General features: G+C 37.9%; 1 protein-coding gene across 7 annotated transcripts in view; it reads right to left on the reverse strand.

Annotated features, from left to right (window-relative positions):
* Window positions 1-15,632, reverse strand: part of Tcf12 (transcription factor 12) — a 252,997-nt gene that overhangs the window by 16,389 nt on the left and 220,976 nt on the right. For 3 of the 7 annotated variants that reach the window (XM_048332195.1, XM_048332200.1, XM_048332201.1), the window contains 3 exons: window positions 8,804-8,877; window positions 7,781-7,852; window positions 6,828-7,028 (listed from right to left, as the gene is read on the reverse strand). In XM_048332195.1, coding sequence (XP_048188152.1) covers window positions 6,828-7,028; window positions 7,781-7,852; window positions 8,804-8,877 — 347 coding nt within the window. The remainder of the gene's footprint in view (window positions 1-6,827; window positions 7,029-7,780; window positions 7,853-8,803; window positions 8,878-15,632) is intronic. The other 4 variants (XM_048332198.1, XM_048332202.1, XM_048332197.1 and 1 more) reach the window with 3 other exon arrangements.

The raw sequence follows: 15,632 nt of genomic DNA on the forward strand, positions 1-15,632 counted from the left end.
GTTAGCTATTGCAGTACTTAAAAAAGAGAATAAACTTTGTTATAGATGGAGTTTCTCATTAAAACAGTTGCAAGAAGTGTCATCTAAAAGATTGTCTTTAGTTAAAAAGGGTTATTGACTAGAGTTATATGTGAGAACCACTCTTAGACAATAAGTCCTTCAGTCTCCTTGAGTAATTAAAATTGTATTTATCATTTATGACTTTGTATTTTACCTTAATAAATATAAATATCCCTACGAAGTTTATCCTTTGGTTTCCTGTGAGCTAAACAAAAGGGACCAAAGTAAAGTTTTAGGCAATGCAGGCCATTTGGCAATGGATGTGTGTGATTAATAATATTAGTTATTCCACCACATTTTCAAAGCAATAATTGTCTTTCATCCTTATTATTTTTTATTTTATTCTGTTTTTGTTGCCAGTGCTGGGGCGTGGACTCAGGGCCTGAGCACTGTCCCTGGCTTCTTTTTGCTCAAGGCTAGCATTCTACCACTTGAGCCACAGCGCCACTTCTGGCCATTTTCTATATATGTGGTGCTGAGGAATCGAACCCAGGGCTTCATGTATACGAGGCGAGCACTTTACCACTAGGCCATATCCCCAGCCCTCATCCTTATTCTTATCTTGAACAAATCCTTTTAAAAGTCCATTTGATGAATGCCATGACTACTTAAAAAATTATCTGATTAGTCACCATGAAGAATTATTTGTGTTATTCCTCCCTTGGCTACTCAAGAACTGATTGTTCCTTTATTTTCTAAATCATATAATTTCATCATGGTTTAGAATTGTAAGATCTGAAAAGCTTGGAGAGGACCACAAAAATGATGGCAGTTTACTCTTGATAGTTTCAGTCTTTAGATTTTCCTTTCCCCAGAAAACCTAGGAAAATCTGAAGAACTTAGCTCGACAAGTATTGAAGAATAGAGTGGAAAACAGTCCCGAGGAGAAAAATCTACTGTAAATATTTCATAAAATCGTGTCTCACATGCATACTGGTCATGTTTATTCTTAGAGAATAAGAGTGTCTTTTTGGTAACTATGAACTACTCAATGAGCTAAGAGAAGGTCAGTTCAAAATCCCATTTATAAAAATAGATATGGGATAAGCAAAGTATATAGCTGAAAATTCTTTGGAATCTTAGAAGCAGAGGCCTATTCTAAAGATAAAATATCATTACAACTATTTTAACTGGCTCAGGAAATCCTGAGTTTGTGTTTATAATACTGTGGACTTGAAACTTCCCGTGATCTTTGATAGTAAGTACTGTGCTCAATCTAGCATTTTGATTATTACACAAAGTAGCTTAAAAGGAAACGAGTCTTTTAAAATTTAGTTACTTACTGTGTATTACAAAACTCATTTTATACCTCTGTAAAACAATGCCACTGAACAGTAATGAACTGAATTTTCACTCCAGTGAAAACCTATCTGAGGAATTCCTTCGGTATGACTTTTTTATTTTCTGGAACTAAGTTTATAAAAATATTCCATCACCTTCTTCCTGATGAAAGGCTTGGCAGACATAGGACCATTATCTAAACAGTTAAGGATTTTGACTTTCCCTTAAGGAAAATTAGAAAGGTTACTCCATTTGTTTTGGAACACAAATGCTAGCAAATATACTACCAATTAAATATTTTATTGTATGAATCTGCATTATTGGCTTCTAAAAATTTTTTAATTGGTACACAGTAAAAATGTAAGCTTAAAAAAAAAAAAGAAATGGCCTGAGACAGACAGAAAGCCAGAGTCTGGAGTTTTTCATGTTAATGAAGTTAGCAGGAACTTTTCCTTTGTAACCTGATTCCCTGTGCAAATGGCCCTCATATATTTTCTGGAGAATTTGACTTTCACAGTCTTTATAGTTTTCCTTAACCCTTACTTCCCCAGGCTCCCTCAGCATCCCTTTAATCTGCTACTCCACATTGAAAAGGCTCTGTCTACATACACAACAGGTGTATAAACAGTTCTTTGTATGAGCCTGTGGAGCTAGCCAGATAGAACTGGGTTTAATTGTTCACCTCGTTAGCATACAGCTGACAGGCTGCTACTACTGGGGGAGTAGCAGGGATGGCAAACCCCTCGCCTGCTAGGCTCTAAATTTCAATTATTATAAAGAGCCCATTTCAGAAGAAAGAGGCCCATCCCATTAAATGACATCATCTTGCATTCTGAATTTTTATAAGCTGTGTATGGCCTGACTTCTGTGGGAGCACCCAACAAGAACTTGTTTTCATTCAATCTAGCCAATGGCTTTCGCATTCACAATGGAAAATATGCTAAATCTAATTAGTTGATGAATAAGGTCTTGTAAATTAAGGAACAGACTAAAAAGTACCCATTATGAATTCCTCTGATTCTGAATTCTATCCTAATAGTTTGTCCAATTCACTGAATACTAATGATTTAAATTAATCAGTATTAACCTATAGGCCAATCAAATGATCTTTAATGCTGCTACTGAAAGATATTCAAGTTTATTTGAAGAAGGGTTTTATAATTGACAAGTGATAGTATTCCATTCTTTTTTTTTTTTGGCCAGTCCTGGGCCTTGGACTCAGGGCCTGAGCACTGTCCCTGGCTTCTTCCCGCTCAAGGCTAGCACTCTGCCACTTGAGCCACAGCGCCGCTTCTGGCCGTTTTCTGTATATGTGGTGCTGGGGAATCGAACCTAGGGCCTCGCGTATCCGAGGCAGGCACTCTTGCCACTAGGCTATATCCCCAGCCAGTATTCCATTCTTATGGTTCTTATCATACTTCCATAAATTGAAAGCCTCTACAGTTTATAAACTTTTTAAAAAGTTGCCATTTTGAATAATTCTTAATTCAAAATGCTATCAAAACTTTAAAAATTAACAGCTACCACAATAGAAAGGCTAAAAAGATTCCAAATCTATTTTGATCAGTTATATAAATGCTGAGATGATTTTGAATAAAATATCACCCTATGTGTTTGATAGCAAGTCTTGAGTAATACCAAAAAATAATTGAGAAAAATGCTTGGATTAAATTTCCTTCAGACTTCTAACAATAAACAGACCTCCAGGGGGAATTTTATATTGTTTCACCAATAAATAACTTATTAAGATCTGTATCAAGCTTCAATCAGCACATATATATTCTAAGCTCAGTTTGGTCTGAAGTTGAAATCCCTGTCTGAGAACTGATATATCCCATAAAGGATATACTACTATGCAACTATCTTGTTGGGCTGAAGTATTCTGATAAGCAGATGTGGTGTACAGGACCCAAATGAAGCTAATAATTTATTCATTTTCAGTTTTCCACTTGGCAATTTTTTTTTCCTGGCAGCAGTTTATTCTTACACTAAATACACAGGAACAAAACTAGACAAAATACTACATTTAAATAGTTTTAAGTGATCTGAGTTGGTATTTTAAGATTTAAATGATACATCAATGTAATTATACTAATGAGATTACAATAACAATATCAATACTAATGACACAGTTTGGCAGAAACCCTTAAGTTTCTTATTTGCTTTAGACAAATATGGAGATAAATAAAACATACAGAAAGAGATTAGGAAGTTAAGTAAATGAAAAAGCCCCATCTAAAAATTAAAGCAAATATTAAAAAGACGCCAGGCTGACTACAGTAACATTTTTAAAAAGGAGAAATTACCAATTTCTCATTTTTCTGATACATATAATTACAGTCAAGGAGATTTAAGTTTTTATGTACATTACATAGCTTAGATGTTAAAAAAAAAAGCTTTCTGTGACTAAAACGTCATCAAATTCTAAACTCTAATGCTAATTAAATATGTCCAGTTAAAAGAAACAACAGCTGGGCACCAGTGTCTCACACCTGTAATCCTAGCTACTGAGATCTGAAGATCAAAGTTCAAAGCCAGCCTGGGCAGGAAAGTCCATGAGATTCTCATCTCCAATTAACCACCAGAAAACTGGAAGTGGCGCTGTGGCTCAAGTGGTAAAGCACTAAGCATGAGCTGAAGAGTTCAAGCCTCATAACTGACAAAAACAAAACAAATAAAACAGCCAAAATCAAGTCTTTTGATACTAATTTCTTTTTTTTTTTGATACTGATTTCTGTTAATACATTTGTTTGGCAAATGAGACCGTCTTGCTATAATAACATGTCTTTTCTGTAACAACAACAACAAAAACCAGACAATTTATTATCTGTAAGACAAGAAGATGAGTCTTCTAAGGCAATCCTTCTGCCTCAGTTACTCTAGTAGCTGGCACAATAGGCAAATGCCATGATACCTGGATAAGTTGGTACTACTTTTGCCCTGTTTTCTACTCCTTTTCTCCTGTCCTAAGTACAACCTAGCTCACCTCAAGTATTTCACTTACTTCAACAAAACTCCCCAAGTATTCATTAAAATAAGCAAAAAGACTTAGGCTCCATGTAAAAGAAAGCAGCAAACAAAACACACATGCAAACACCTATTAACTGATACTGGTAAGTCTACTTATGCTCTAAATCAGAAATGTGCAAGATATGGTCTGTGGAAGAGGGAAGCCGGGGATGGGAAGCCGGGAATGGGAAGCCGGGATTACACCTGTAATCCTACCTACTCAGAAGGCTGAGATCTGAGGATCATGGCTAGAAGCCCCCCAGGCAGAAAAGTCCCCATGAGACTCTGGAAGTGGTGCTGTGGATCAAGTGTAGACAACTAGCCTTGAGCACAAACAGGCTCAGGGACATGCCCAGGCCCTGAGTTCAAACTCTACAACTGACAAAAACAAACAAAAAACAAGAAGGCACCTATTTCATAAATCAAATGATATGGGAATACAGCTGCAGCCATTTGATCTCATGTTGTCTGTAATTGAGTTCATGTTACAATGTCAGAATTAGGTTGTATGTGGCACAGGGCACATGTAGCTCACTATTACGAGTGCTTGACTAGCATGTATGATTCTTTGGGTTCAATCACCAGCAAACACACACACACACACACACACACACACACACACACACACGCACGCAGTTGTGACAGAGATCATATCTCCTGAAGACAGAATTCCATTTTATAAAACCTCCACATTGAATTGAGAAAGATATATCGTATATTGTAGCAGGTAAGCTGAGAGAGAAGTCAGCTAGTAACAGTGAAGAATTAAAATGATTAGGAGGTGAGGAAGAAGAACTGCAAATATTTCAGTTGAGACCAGCCTGAGATTCAAGTCATTCTAGTAAGAGCACACAGGATTTTAGCGAATTATTTATTAATTTAGCATTCAAACTTATATTTGCAAATTATCATCTGATATTAGTCTCAGTATGCCATTAAAATTATTTTAGTATTACTAATAACAGTAACACTTTTGTATTTCTGTGAGTTTAATAATTCATAAATATTACCATATTTATTAGCTTGTCAATAACAGTAACAAGTAATCTAAAAGGAACCTGAGTTTCTTTTTTCTGGTTCCCACCCACACCAGGAGTCGAACCCGGGCTGCCTGGGGAACCTGAGTTAAAATCTTTTTTTTTTTTTTTTTTTTTTTTGCCAGTCCTGGGCCTTGAATTCAGGGCCTAAGCACTGTCCCTGGCTTCCTTTTGCTCAAGGCTAGCACTCTGTCACTTGAGCCACAGCGCCACTTCTGGCCATTTTCTATATATGTGGTGCTGGGGAATCGAACCTAGGGCTTAATATATAGAAGACAAGCACTCTTGCCACTAGGCCATATTCCCAGCCCCAGTTAAGATTTCCTGACAGTGACAATAAAAAAACAGAAAACCCTTAGTTGTTAAGAGGTGTCTAAGTCACTTATGTTATAGAAAATGCTTTCTTAGAAACTAAGCAGCCTTGTTTGATGTTTGCTCTGGTTTTTTTTTAAATGAATACAATGTCAGTCTGACAGATGAAGGTAGCACCTGGAACCTATCCTATTTCACAGAATACAAGCCATCAGCATTTGGGCACCTGATTGTTTTGGTGAATTTTGGCCTTGATCACATGACTTAACAGGTAGAAATCTGCTTCATAGAAAACTATTTCACAGCATGCAGTCAACCTTCAAAACCATGCCATAAACATGCCAACATATGGTATCAGTTAAACAGCAGGCTCAAAAAGAACTTCATCCCTTTAAAAGACAATTTTGGTTAAAAAAAATAATGTAAGGCATTTAGCAAAGAACCTTTGATGTGTATGGCTGTAGAAATTCTTTTTTTTCCCCTCTAAAGGATTACCATAATTTTTCAAAGATGCACTGAATTATTCTCCTTGAGGAATAATCTAAAAAGTGTTTTGTTACTATTGTAGCCCCATTTTTAGCTCATTTGGGAACAAAGTTTACATTTGGACCTGTATAAATTAGTTTCATATTATTCTTTTTCTATTAAAGGCCAATTATTATACACAGGGTAGGGAAGGAGGAGGAATTCAAGTTTGAGCTAAACTGATTTCTTCTATTTTTTTCTTTTTTTAGTGCTAGTCCTGGGGCTTGAACTCAGGGCCTGGGGGCTGTCCCTGAGCTTTTGTGCTTCAAGGCTAACTAACACTCTCCCACTCAAACCACAGCTCTACTTCTGGCTTTTTTGGTAGTTAACTGGAGCTAAGAGTCTCAAGGACTTTCCTAGTCTGGCTACAAACTGGGATCCTCAGATCCCAGCCTGCTGAGTAGCTAGGATTACAGGCCTGAGCAACCACTACCCAGCTTGGTTTCTTCTTATTCTGTGTGGTCATCCCAGTAAAGTAAGGCCCAATACTTACCCTATCCAAATAATAAACAAGATCCCTAAAGCCTTTTCAGACATTTCTTTAAAAAAAAATTCCTGCAAATTTCATGGAAAATGTTTAGGACAAGGTGCACACTATTTTACCATTGAAGTGGATCGACTGTTTGTAACAAGGCTTGATCCTCCATAGTTGGAATTGAGGCTTCCAATTGGTGCATTGTGGGATGGTCCCAATAAGCCATGTATATCACCAGCGGGCAGACTGGTAGAAGGTCCCACAGCGTGGTTCCGCAACACATGGATAGCATCATCCAGTCTGTCTAAACGATCCTCCATTCGAGACTGCTGTAAGGATGGAAAAACACAGGGAAATTACTGCCAGTATCTGATCAATTTAGTAAGCTGATGTGTTTCCTACTTTGGGATACATGGAGGACAGTCAGTGAAATGCAACACAGTATCAAGTAGCTTCAAAACCAACTACCTGGATTATAAATCAACAGCAACAACAAAACAAAGGCTATCTGTAGGCTAGGATAAATTTTCAAAGCTTCAGAAACAAATCACTGCTGTCTAAGATGAATTTACCAATCTACATGAGGTTATTTCTTTTAGCTACAAAAGATGAAGACTACTATTTGGATACTCAATTACAATAAATTAAAAAGAAGGGGATAAACTGTACTTTAATAAGGATCTTTAAAAGGGGAAGGGCCTTCAGAGCCAACAAGGTTTAGCTGTAATTTTGTTTTAGGTGGATAAAGCACACCTGTCTTATAAGGTAAATACAACCAGATAAGTTCTTTAACAAAACTGAAGAAACGAAACTATGATACACACATGCCCCATACACAAACATATTAGAATTCTAAAAATCAAAAGCACATGCCAGCAGAGCTCTTTAAAAAAAAAAAAAGAATCATTCTCAGTAACATAGAGACAAAAGTCTATTCTTACATATTCCAACAAAATCTGAAATGGTCAACTGTTGGACTTTTAAAAGACTTTGGCGTCTGTACAGCCTGACGATCTTAAATGGATAATGGAAGTATAAATAACTGAAACACAAAAAAGGCACCATCTAAAAGAAATAGTACCTCACAGACATCCTTTAAGAAGGACATTGCATCTTGCAAATGCTCGTGAAGTTGCTGCTCAACTCGATTTTTCTGGCAAAGTCAAGACAGAACAGGAGGCAAAGCACAGGTTAAGATTAACTCCAAAAGAGATGAGGAAATAGCTGATGTGCATGTCGGCATAACATGTTAGTAAAGTTAACGTGGAGACCTGAGAGTACTTGTATTAAGGTTTGAGAAGGCTGAGATTTAACAAGGAAGTTATAAGGTTAGCATCTAAATAGCACACATTGCTCATATTTGCTTGCAAAATCTGTGAGAACTCCTCTTCAATTTAAAATGTTCTGTTAGACACAGGAAAAGAACATTTCTTTTTGCAACCTGCCATAATTAAATGACAGCATGACTTGGCATTCCATCAGATCATTATTATGATTTTAAAATTACATTTTGTAATTCTGGATTGCAAATGTAAGCACACAAAAGTAACAGTAGTTAACATTCTACCACAAATTCTTCACCCTGGAGTATTTAAAGGTTTCCTTTATTGTGTGGTATCATTTGCACAACATATTCTTTGTTATAAGAAAACATGAGAAATAATACTTTCATGATTAAAGTAATAGATATTGGGCAAAAATTTTAATGTGAATGTGTTAGCATGTGATTTTTGTATCACGGCCTTTAATTTTCTTACTTTTTACATGTTGTTATAGAAAAGTTTTCTCTTATACATAAACACTACAGAAAAAAATTAAGCCCTAGAATTTTCACGGAAACAAAAATTCTATAATATGACTTTAACACCAGTTGTTCTGACACCAAAAGTCTGATGTCTCAAAGAACAGATGGCAAGAAACAACCGATGTGTCTCAGACTGTTCAACTCAATCAGGCCATTTGTTAGCAAAGAATTCGTGAGTAATGCTACCCTACTGTTTCTTCATTGTTACATAAGACTCACTAAAAACAAAAACCCCTTCAAACTATGGATTCAATCCTGTAATACTTGTCACAACTGCAAAGGCCTGTATGAGGCTCTTACCAGGGAGTGGAGCGAGTTTTCATAGCTTGGGGATGAAGGCGCTTGCCCTCCAGGTCTGGGCCACTGACTGGTACCTGTTAAAACCCAAAAGCACCCCCATACGTGGGTTAACTCAGCAATCTTAACAATGTTCTAAAGCAAAGTACAAGGACACTGAATAAGTAGAAATAAATTTACAGGGAAATTTTTGTTCAGCCATCAGCATAGTAGTGACTACTTGTTAGATCAAAATATTTTTTAAGGTCTCTTTCATATTCACACAATAATTTAAGGAGCAAAGAAAACAGGAAAACTGCAAATGTGACTAACTGCCTTGAAGTATTTTCTCATACATATCAATAGATTAAATTTTTTTTTGGTGCTGGTCCTGGGTTTAAACGCAGGCCTGGGTGCTGTCCTTGAGCTTTTTTGCGCATGCCTAGCTCTCTACCCATGTTAGCTACAGCTCATTTTATTTTCTTTTTTGGGGGGGGTGGGGAGGGGTGGTTAACTGCAGATAAGAATCTCACCAACTTTCTTGCTTGGGCTGGCTTTGAACTGCAATCTTCAGATCTCAGCCTCCTGAGTAGCAAGAATTATCGGTGTGAGCCACCAGTGCCGAGTATTTTCACTATTAAAAAAAAATCCTAAAAAATGCACTTTTTTGTTGTTGGTCATGTGGCTTGAACTCAGGGCTTGGGTGCTATCCCTGAGCTCTTTTGCTCAAGGCTAGCAAGCACTCTACCATTTTGTGCCACTTCCAGTTTTTTGGTGGTTAATTGGAGGTAAGTCTCATGGACTTTCCTGCTCAGGCTGGTTTTTTTTTTTTTTTTTTCCATTCCTGGGGCTTGAACTCAGGGCCTGAGCACTGTCTCTGGCTTCTTTTTGCTCAAGGCTAGCATTGAGTCACAGCACCACTTGTGTTTTTTTCTATATATGTGGTACTGAGGAATTGGAACCCAGGGCTTCATGTATGGGAGGCAAGCACTCTACCACTAGGCCATACTCCTAGCCCCCAGGCTGGCTTTGAACCTTGATTCTCAGAACTCAGCCTCCTGACTAAGTAGGATTTCAAGAGTGAGAGCCTCCAGCACTTGACTAGAAAAATGCATTTCTAATGTAGTACAGTGTTCTTTCTTTTCCTCTATCATGGTTCTACATAATGTTTGGTAATGCTAATAATGATATTGATATTTACCTGTTTCTATGTACCATAATTTGCTCAACTTCACATTACCTTATCACATTTTGGTTGCTATTATTAATTATAATTAATTATGAACAGTAGCAAAATAAACACTAGTATCTTTGGGGGGAGTGATAGATACATTTTCAAGTTAAGCAGCACTTATAAAGGAAAGGTATACATATTTTTACAATACTAAATTTACAAAGTCTATTGCATTGTAAAGATAATACTCTTTAAAATGGACTTCTTGAGCATTTTTGAATGCACAGATAAGCCAATTCCAAGTGATTGCAAATTTACTTGGGATCACCTACTGAAAAATTTCCTGACATGGATCTATATTAAAACCTTTATTCAACATCACTCATTCTTTATTGTTAGGAAAAGTAGAGCTACATAATGAAGACAGAAGAAGAAAGGATATACATTCACAAAGAATGAGGATGGGGACATAGATCAATGTACATGCAAAGTTCTGGGTTTGATAATCAGGATAATCAATCAATCAATCCCCTGTTGAATATAATGTTTTAATGGTGTTTCCAAAATCACTTTTTAGAAGAAAAAGGTCAAGGAGGCGATCAAAAATCTTCACTATTTCATTATTTTTTATGTGAAAACTAGTAACTTATTAAAAAAAAAAGCTTCTGTGGCAACCTGAATTATGTCAGCAATCTGAAGCTAGAATTTGGAAGTTTACTTAATATCTCTTGTGCATTGCTAAGTGAAGTTTAGGCTGTGTTCCAGATAGTGTGTTGTTCCAAGCCTCTGACATATTTAAGATATTAGTGATAATGAAAACACAATGACTTGTTACCTTAGAAAACTGGAACTATTGTTTTCATTTTAACTGAACACCACCATTAATAACTGACCAACTGATAATAACCATCTCCATCAATTTCACATATTAACTTGAAAACTTGTGACATAGATTCTGAGTAACCTGATGCAGATTTATAAGTTTTGGGTGGATAGGCCAATCTATTCCAAAGATAACTCTAAAGTACTGAAAATAATCATTTAAAACATTTTGTTTAACTGTTCCTCCATCCTCTGCTCCCATCCCCAGTTTGGGTAATCAGTCTGTGATAGGAGCCAGATCATCAAACGACCTAATTTTCTGGAAATACTAACTTAATAGTCTTACGTTTACACACTTCAGAATGGTCAGCATGCACATAGTGTTTTCTTTAAAACACTTTTTTTTTTTTGGTGGTGCTGGGGTGGGAGGGGGATCCAAGAGCCTTGCACATGCTTTGTAGGCACTCTGCCACTGGCTTACTCTCAGACTTACCCTTGTAATTTTTTGATGGAAATATGAAGAAACTATGTAAAGTCTACTCCAAAATAGCATCTACTAAACTGGGAAATATATACTTAAACCTCTTTTGTCTATTACTATTACAGACTGGAGTCACTGATGTTACGTACTAGGGTGAAGCAGAATATAGTAGCATTAAATCAGTGATAAGGTATCTGTTTGTACTTTATCTAATTCTAAGTTACATTTATTTCATGGGCAAAGCTCCTATAATTCCACCTAGTCATTTAAAATATCATGGCAACATAGGAGATGGCTGTCAATAACTTGGCTGGGAAAATTCAAAATATATCCAGTAGTTTAGAGGCTAGGGATGTAGCTCAGTGGAGACACCTGCTAGCACATGTAAACCTTTGGGGGTTTGATGACACACACACACACACACACACACACACACACACACACACACACAGATGAGTGGATACTAGGAGTTAGTGCATTCATGATCTGGTTGATCCATACTATCAGTTAATTTATAAAGTGAGCTCTGAGTTTAAAACACTTAATTTTTTCTTTTCCTTTTTTTTTTTTTTTTTTTTTGTTGGGTGAGTCCTGGGGCTTGAACTCAGGGTCTGGGTGCTGTCCCTAAGCTTCTTTTGCTTAAGGCTAGCACTCTACCACTTGAGCTCAGCAACACTTCTGGCCTTTTCTGTTTCTGAGAAATCAAACCCATGGTCTCATGCATGCTAGGCAAGCATTCTATCACACTAAGCCACTTTCCCAGCCCCTAATTTTCTTTATTTTAATCTGCTTCAGAAAGCCTATCTTATGTAAGTATTTACTTCCTAAACCTAAAGGTCTTTCTAGTAATGGAAAATCAGTACTTCGCTTTCTGATAACAAAAATGGGATAAAGAAAAAAGTAAACATCCCAAAGCTTTTGCAGTCTTGGATTACTGGTGTCATGTTAGTTATGGATGAGAGCTCGGAAGTGGGGGATTCAAATCTAGACACAGACCCTAATGCCAGCATGTGTTTGATTCTAGACAGACCTGTACCTTCATTTCTTTGTAAAACTTGTGAATATAGATTAAATTTAGGATTATATTGGTGTGTCTAAGCTTGCAATAATCAACTACAGTATTAATTATAAGAAAAGTACAAAAGCTAGAAGTCTCAGGGTGGCTCAGACACCAGGCTATTTTATCCTTTTTCTTGATACCTGATGTTTGGTGGTAGACAGAGGGTTTGAGTCTCTGATAAGTAGAAGCTTTCAACCTTCTATGCACAAAATGATGATTTTGAGGCAAGCACTTTACCACTAGGCCATATCCCAGCCCAAATGATGATTTCTGTAATTGTCTTGGGCTTTCTACTGACTGAACATCATAAAATACAGCTCTTATCTTTGAAGCATTAGAAAGAACTTAATTTTTTATTTTTATTTCAGTCATGGGGCTTGAACAGAGCCTGGGTGCTGTCCCTGAGCTCTTTACACTCAGTGTTAGCACTTTACCACTTTGAGTCACAGTGGCACTTCCAGTTTTCTGGTGGTGAACTGGATATAAGACCTGTGTGTTTGGGTATGTTTTCACTCTATGTCACCTACTACAACTGGTTAATAAATTTAGATGAGAAAACCATTTTGTGTGGCTTAGAGAATTCCTAGGACTATATTGTCCTTCTTTCCTCTTTTCTTTCATTCCTTCCCTTTTCTGCTTGCTATACATCCCAGATGGAACTTCAACCATGATCCTCCTACCTCAGCATCCCTGGTGCTGGATAATAGATATGTGTGAACACAACTGTTTCCATAGTTTCTTATTGTTAGTTGTTCTCTTTGTAATCTCAACCTAGAGTCAAACTTCTTTGAGATTTCCCCATACCTGGAAGGGGTAGGAAATTCTAATTCTTAAGGTAGCATGGAGGCCTCTGTTTTCCAGAATATTTTGATGATTAAACCAGCTCAACCTGAGGATTTAATTTTTACTGTGCAAGTTCTGAGGGGTGCTACTGGGCACTACAATTACAAGCTTTCTGTTCATTTATATTCCAGAAGAAGATAAAGAAAGACAAAGATGACCCTGCTTGTCTGCCTTCCAAGCTTCTTTACTGAGCATACTCTTCTACTTGACAACAGTGCTAAAATCCTGATTTTGTTCACATGAGGATGGATAGGCAGGAGCGTTGAGTCTGCGATTTCCTAGTTTGAGCCACTGGAGAGTAATTCTATTCCTGGCCCTGGAGATACTCCCAACACTTAAGATAAACATGGTAGTTCCATTTCTGTCATATGCAACTGCATTAGACCTAAAGGTGGTCCATGACACAAGAGGAGAAATCTGTTGAGGAAGCTTCTGGAAAAGGTTTCTTAAGAGATGAGAAATAAGACAGTCCTTTACCTTCTACTGGACTGTTTAGCCTCATGTGGTACCTCTCCAACTGTTGTTTTGCCACCAGCCTGATACATAGTTGCTAAGAAGTAGAGCAGGAACTGTGACCTACAGAGTCAACACTTTGCCTGCTGTGGGCTTCTCATGATATAAGATAAATACTGAATTGTTCAAGCCAGTTGGGATAGGTTCTTTTTCTTTCACCCTAGAGCATGTTAAGCTTCCTTCTAAGTGCTCACCAGGTAGAAGTGTATGCTCCTGGTTTGTAAAATTCCCAAGGAGAATGAGGTGGACTTAAGCTCCGGGAAGCTGCTTATGTGGCTCAGCATGGGTATCTATCCTCGCTGAGTCTGTGCTGAGTCTGACTGATGCTCAGGCGTAAGGAACAGCGCAAATGCACACAGCTGGCAGACAATGAGCCACCGACACACAAAGTCCAAAACAAGGTCCACACGTCATTACATGGACGCTCACATCTGCTTGCTTATCCCTTCGAATGTAAATACTTTTGTCACATAGTGCTTTCTCTCTACTCTGCCACTGTGTGTGTGTGTGTGTGTGTGTGTGTGTGTGTGTGCTGAGTACAGTATAAGGGATACACAGAAAATAAGTACTAGAAACACAGGAGAAATCCACCTCCATAAAATCAGTCTCTGACATGATGTTTCAGCAGAAGTATGTGGAAGTATCTTTCTTTGATTACACTGAATTGGAAGGGACTTATTAATGTCTCATTACATAATTTAGTCATCTAAATTTTCACTAATTAGCTGAATATTGGAGAAAAAAATAATATAACATTAAATAGCAATGGAGGAAGAAATGTGATTTTTTTTTTTTTTTTTGCCAGTCCTGGGTCTTGAGCCCTGGGCCTAGGCATTGTCCCTAAGCTCCTTTTGCTCAAGGTTAGCACTCTACCACTTGAGCCACAGCACCACTTCTGGCTTTTTCTGTGATTAACTGGAGATAAAAGCTATACAAACTTTCCTGCCAGAGTTGGCTTTGAACTGTGGTCCACAGATCTCAGCCTCCTGAGTTCCTAGGATTACAGGCGTGAGCTACCAGTGCCTAGTGGAAATGTGAGATTTTATAGGGGATTTTTAGAAAACACTTTTTTTTTTTTGCCAGTCCTGGGGCTTGGACTCAGGGCCTGAGCACTGTCCCTGCTTTCCTCTTGCTCAAGGCTAGCACTCTGCCACTTGAGCCACAGCGCCACTTCTGGCCGTTTTCCATATATGTGGTACTGGGGAATTGAACCCAGGGCTTCATGTATACGAGGCAGGCACTCTTGCCACTAGGCCATATTCCCAGCCCTATATAAAACACTTTTTGATAAGTGATTTTTTTTATTTCACTGGTGTCCCATCATAAATGCTCAGAGCCACTAGGGCTTTCCTCCTTGAGGAACTGAAATCCGAGGATGCTTTGGTTGCTTCCTGCTGGGCAGCAGAGAGGATGACAGTAGGGTAGATGGATACCTCAGCAGAGAAAAGGGCAACCGCAACAACCAAGATGACCCTGATAATTTTAGTAAACATGGGCCAAGGGAGTGAGTAGGGCTAATAGTTACATGATTCTTCCTGTAACTTCAGCACTGCTAAACAACAACTTTAAAGTCAATGGTTCTTTCATAGTCTTGCCTATGTGGGGGAACAGCTGTTCCAACTTTTACTAGACAGCTGAAGCCAGGGTGTCTGAGAAAGTGGCAGAACCTGCTAATAGCTGAAAGCAGCTGCCAGCAGTTCATCATCTCCACACTGGAAAGCATCTTCACAGAGTCACAGGGCCAACACAACAAGGCACACAGAGGTGACAGCAAGGGCCCTGCCTTCTTAAGAATCCTGACTTCCAGAAACCCTTCACAATACTACACACTTAACAATGACAACAAAAACAAACACACCTGGGCCTGTCACTAGAGGAATATACCAACTTTACTTAGCTACCTAATAATGTTCCCCCCCCCAAACATTGCTTAGAAAATGTTCATTTTTAAATGACAGCT

This window comes from Perognathus longimembris, chromosome 23, assembly GCF_023159225.1.
Source record: "Perognathus longimembris pacificus isolate PPM17 chromosome 23, ASM2315922v1, whole genome shotgun sequence".
NCBI classification, from domain to species: domain Eukaryota; kingdom Metazoa; phylum Chordata; class Mammalia; order Rodentia; family Heteromyidae; genus Perognathus; species Perognathus longimembris.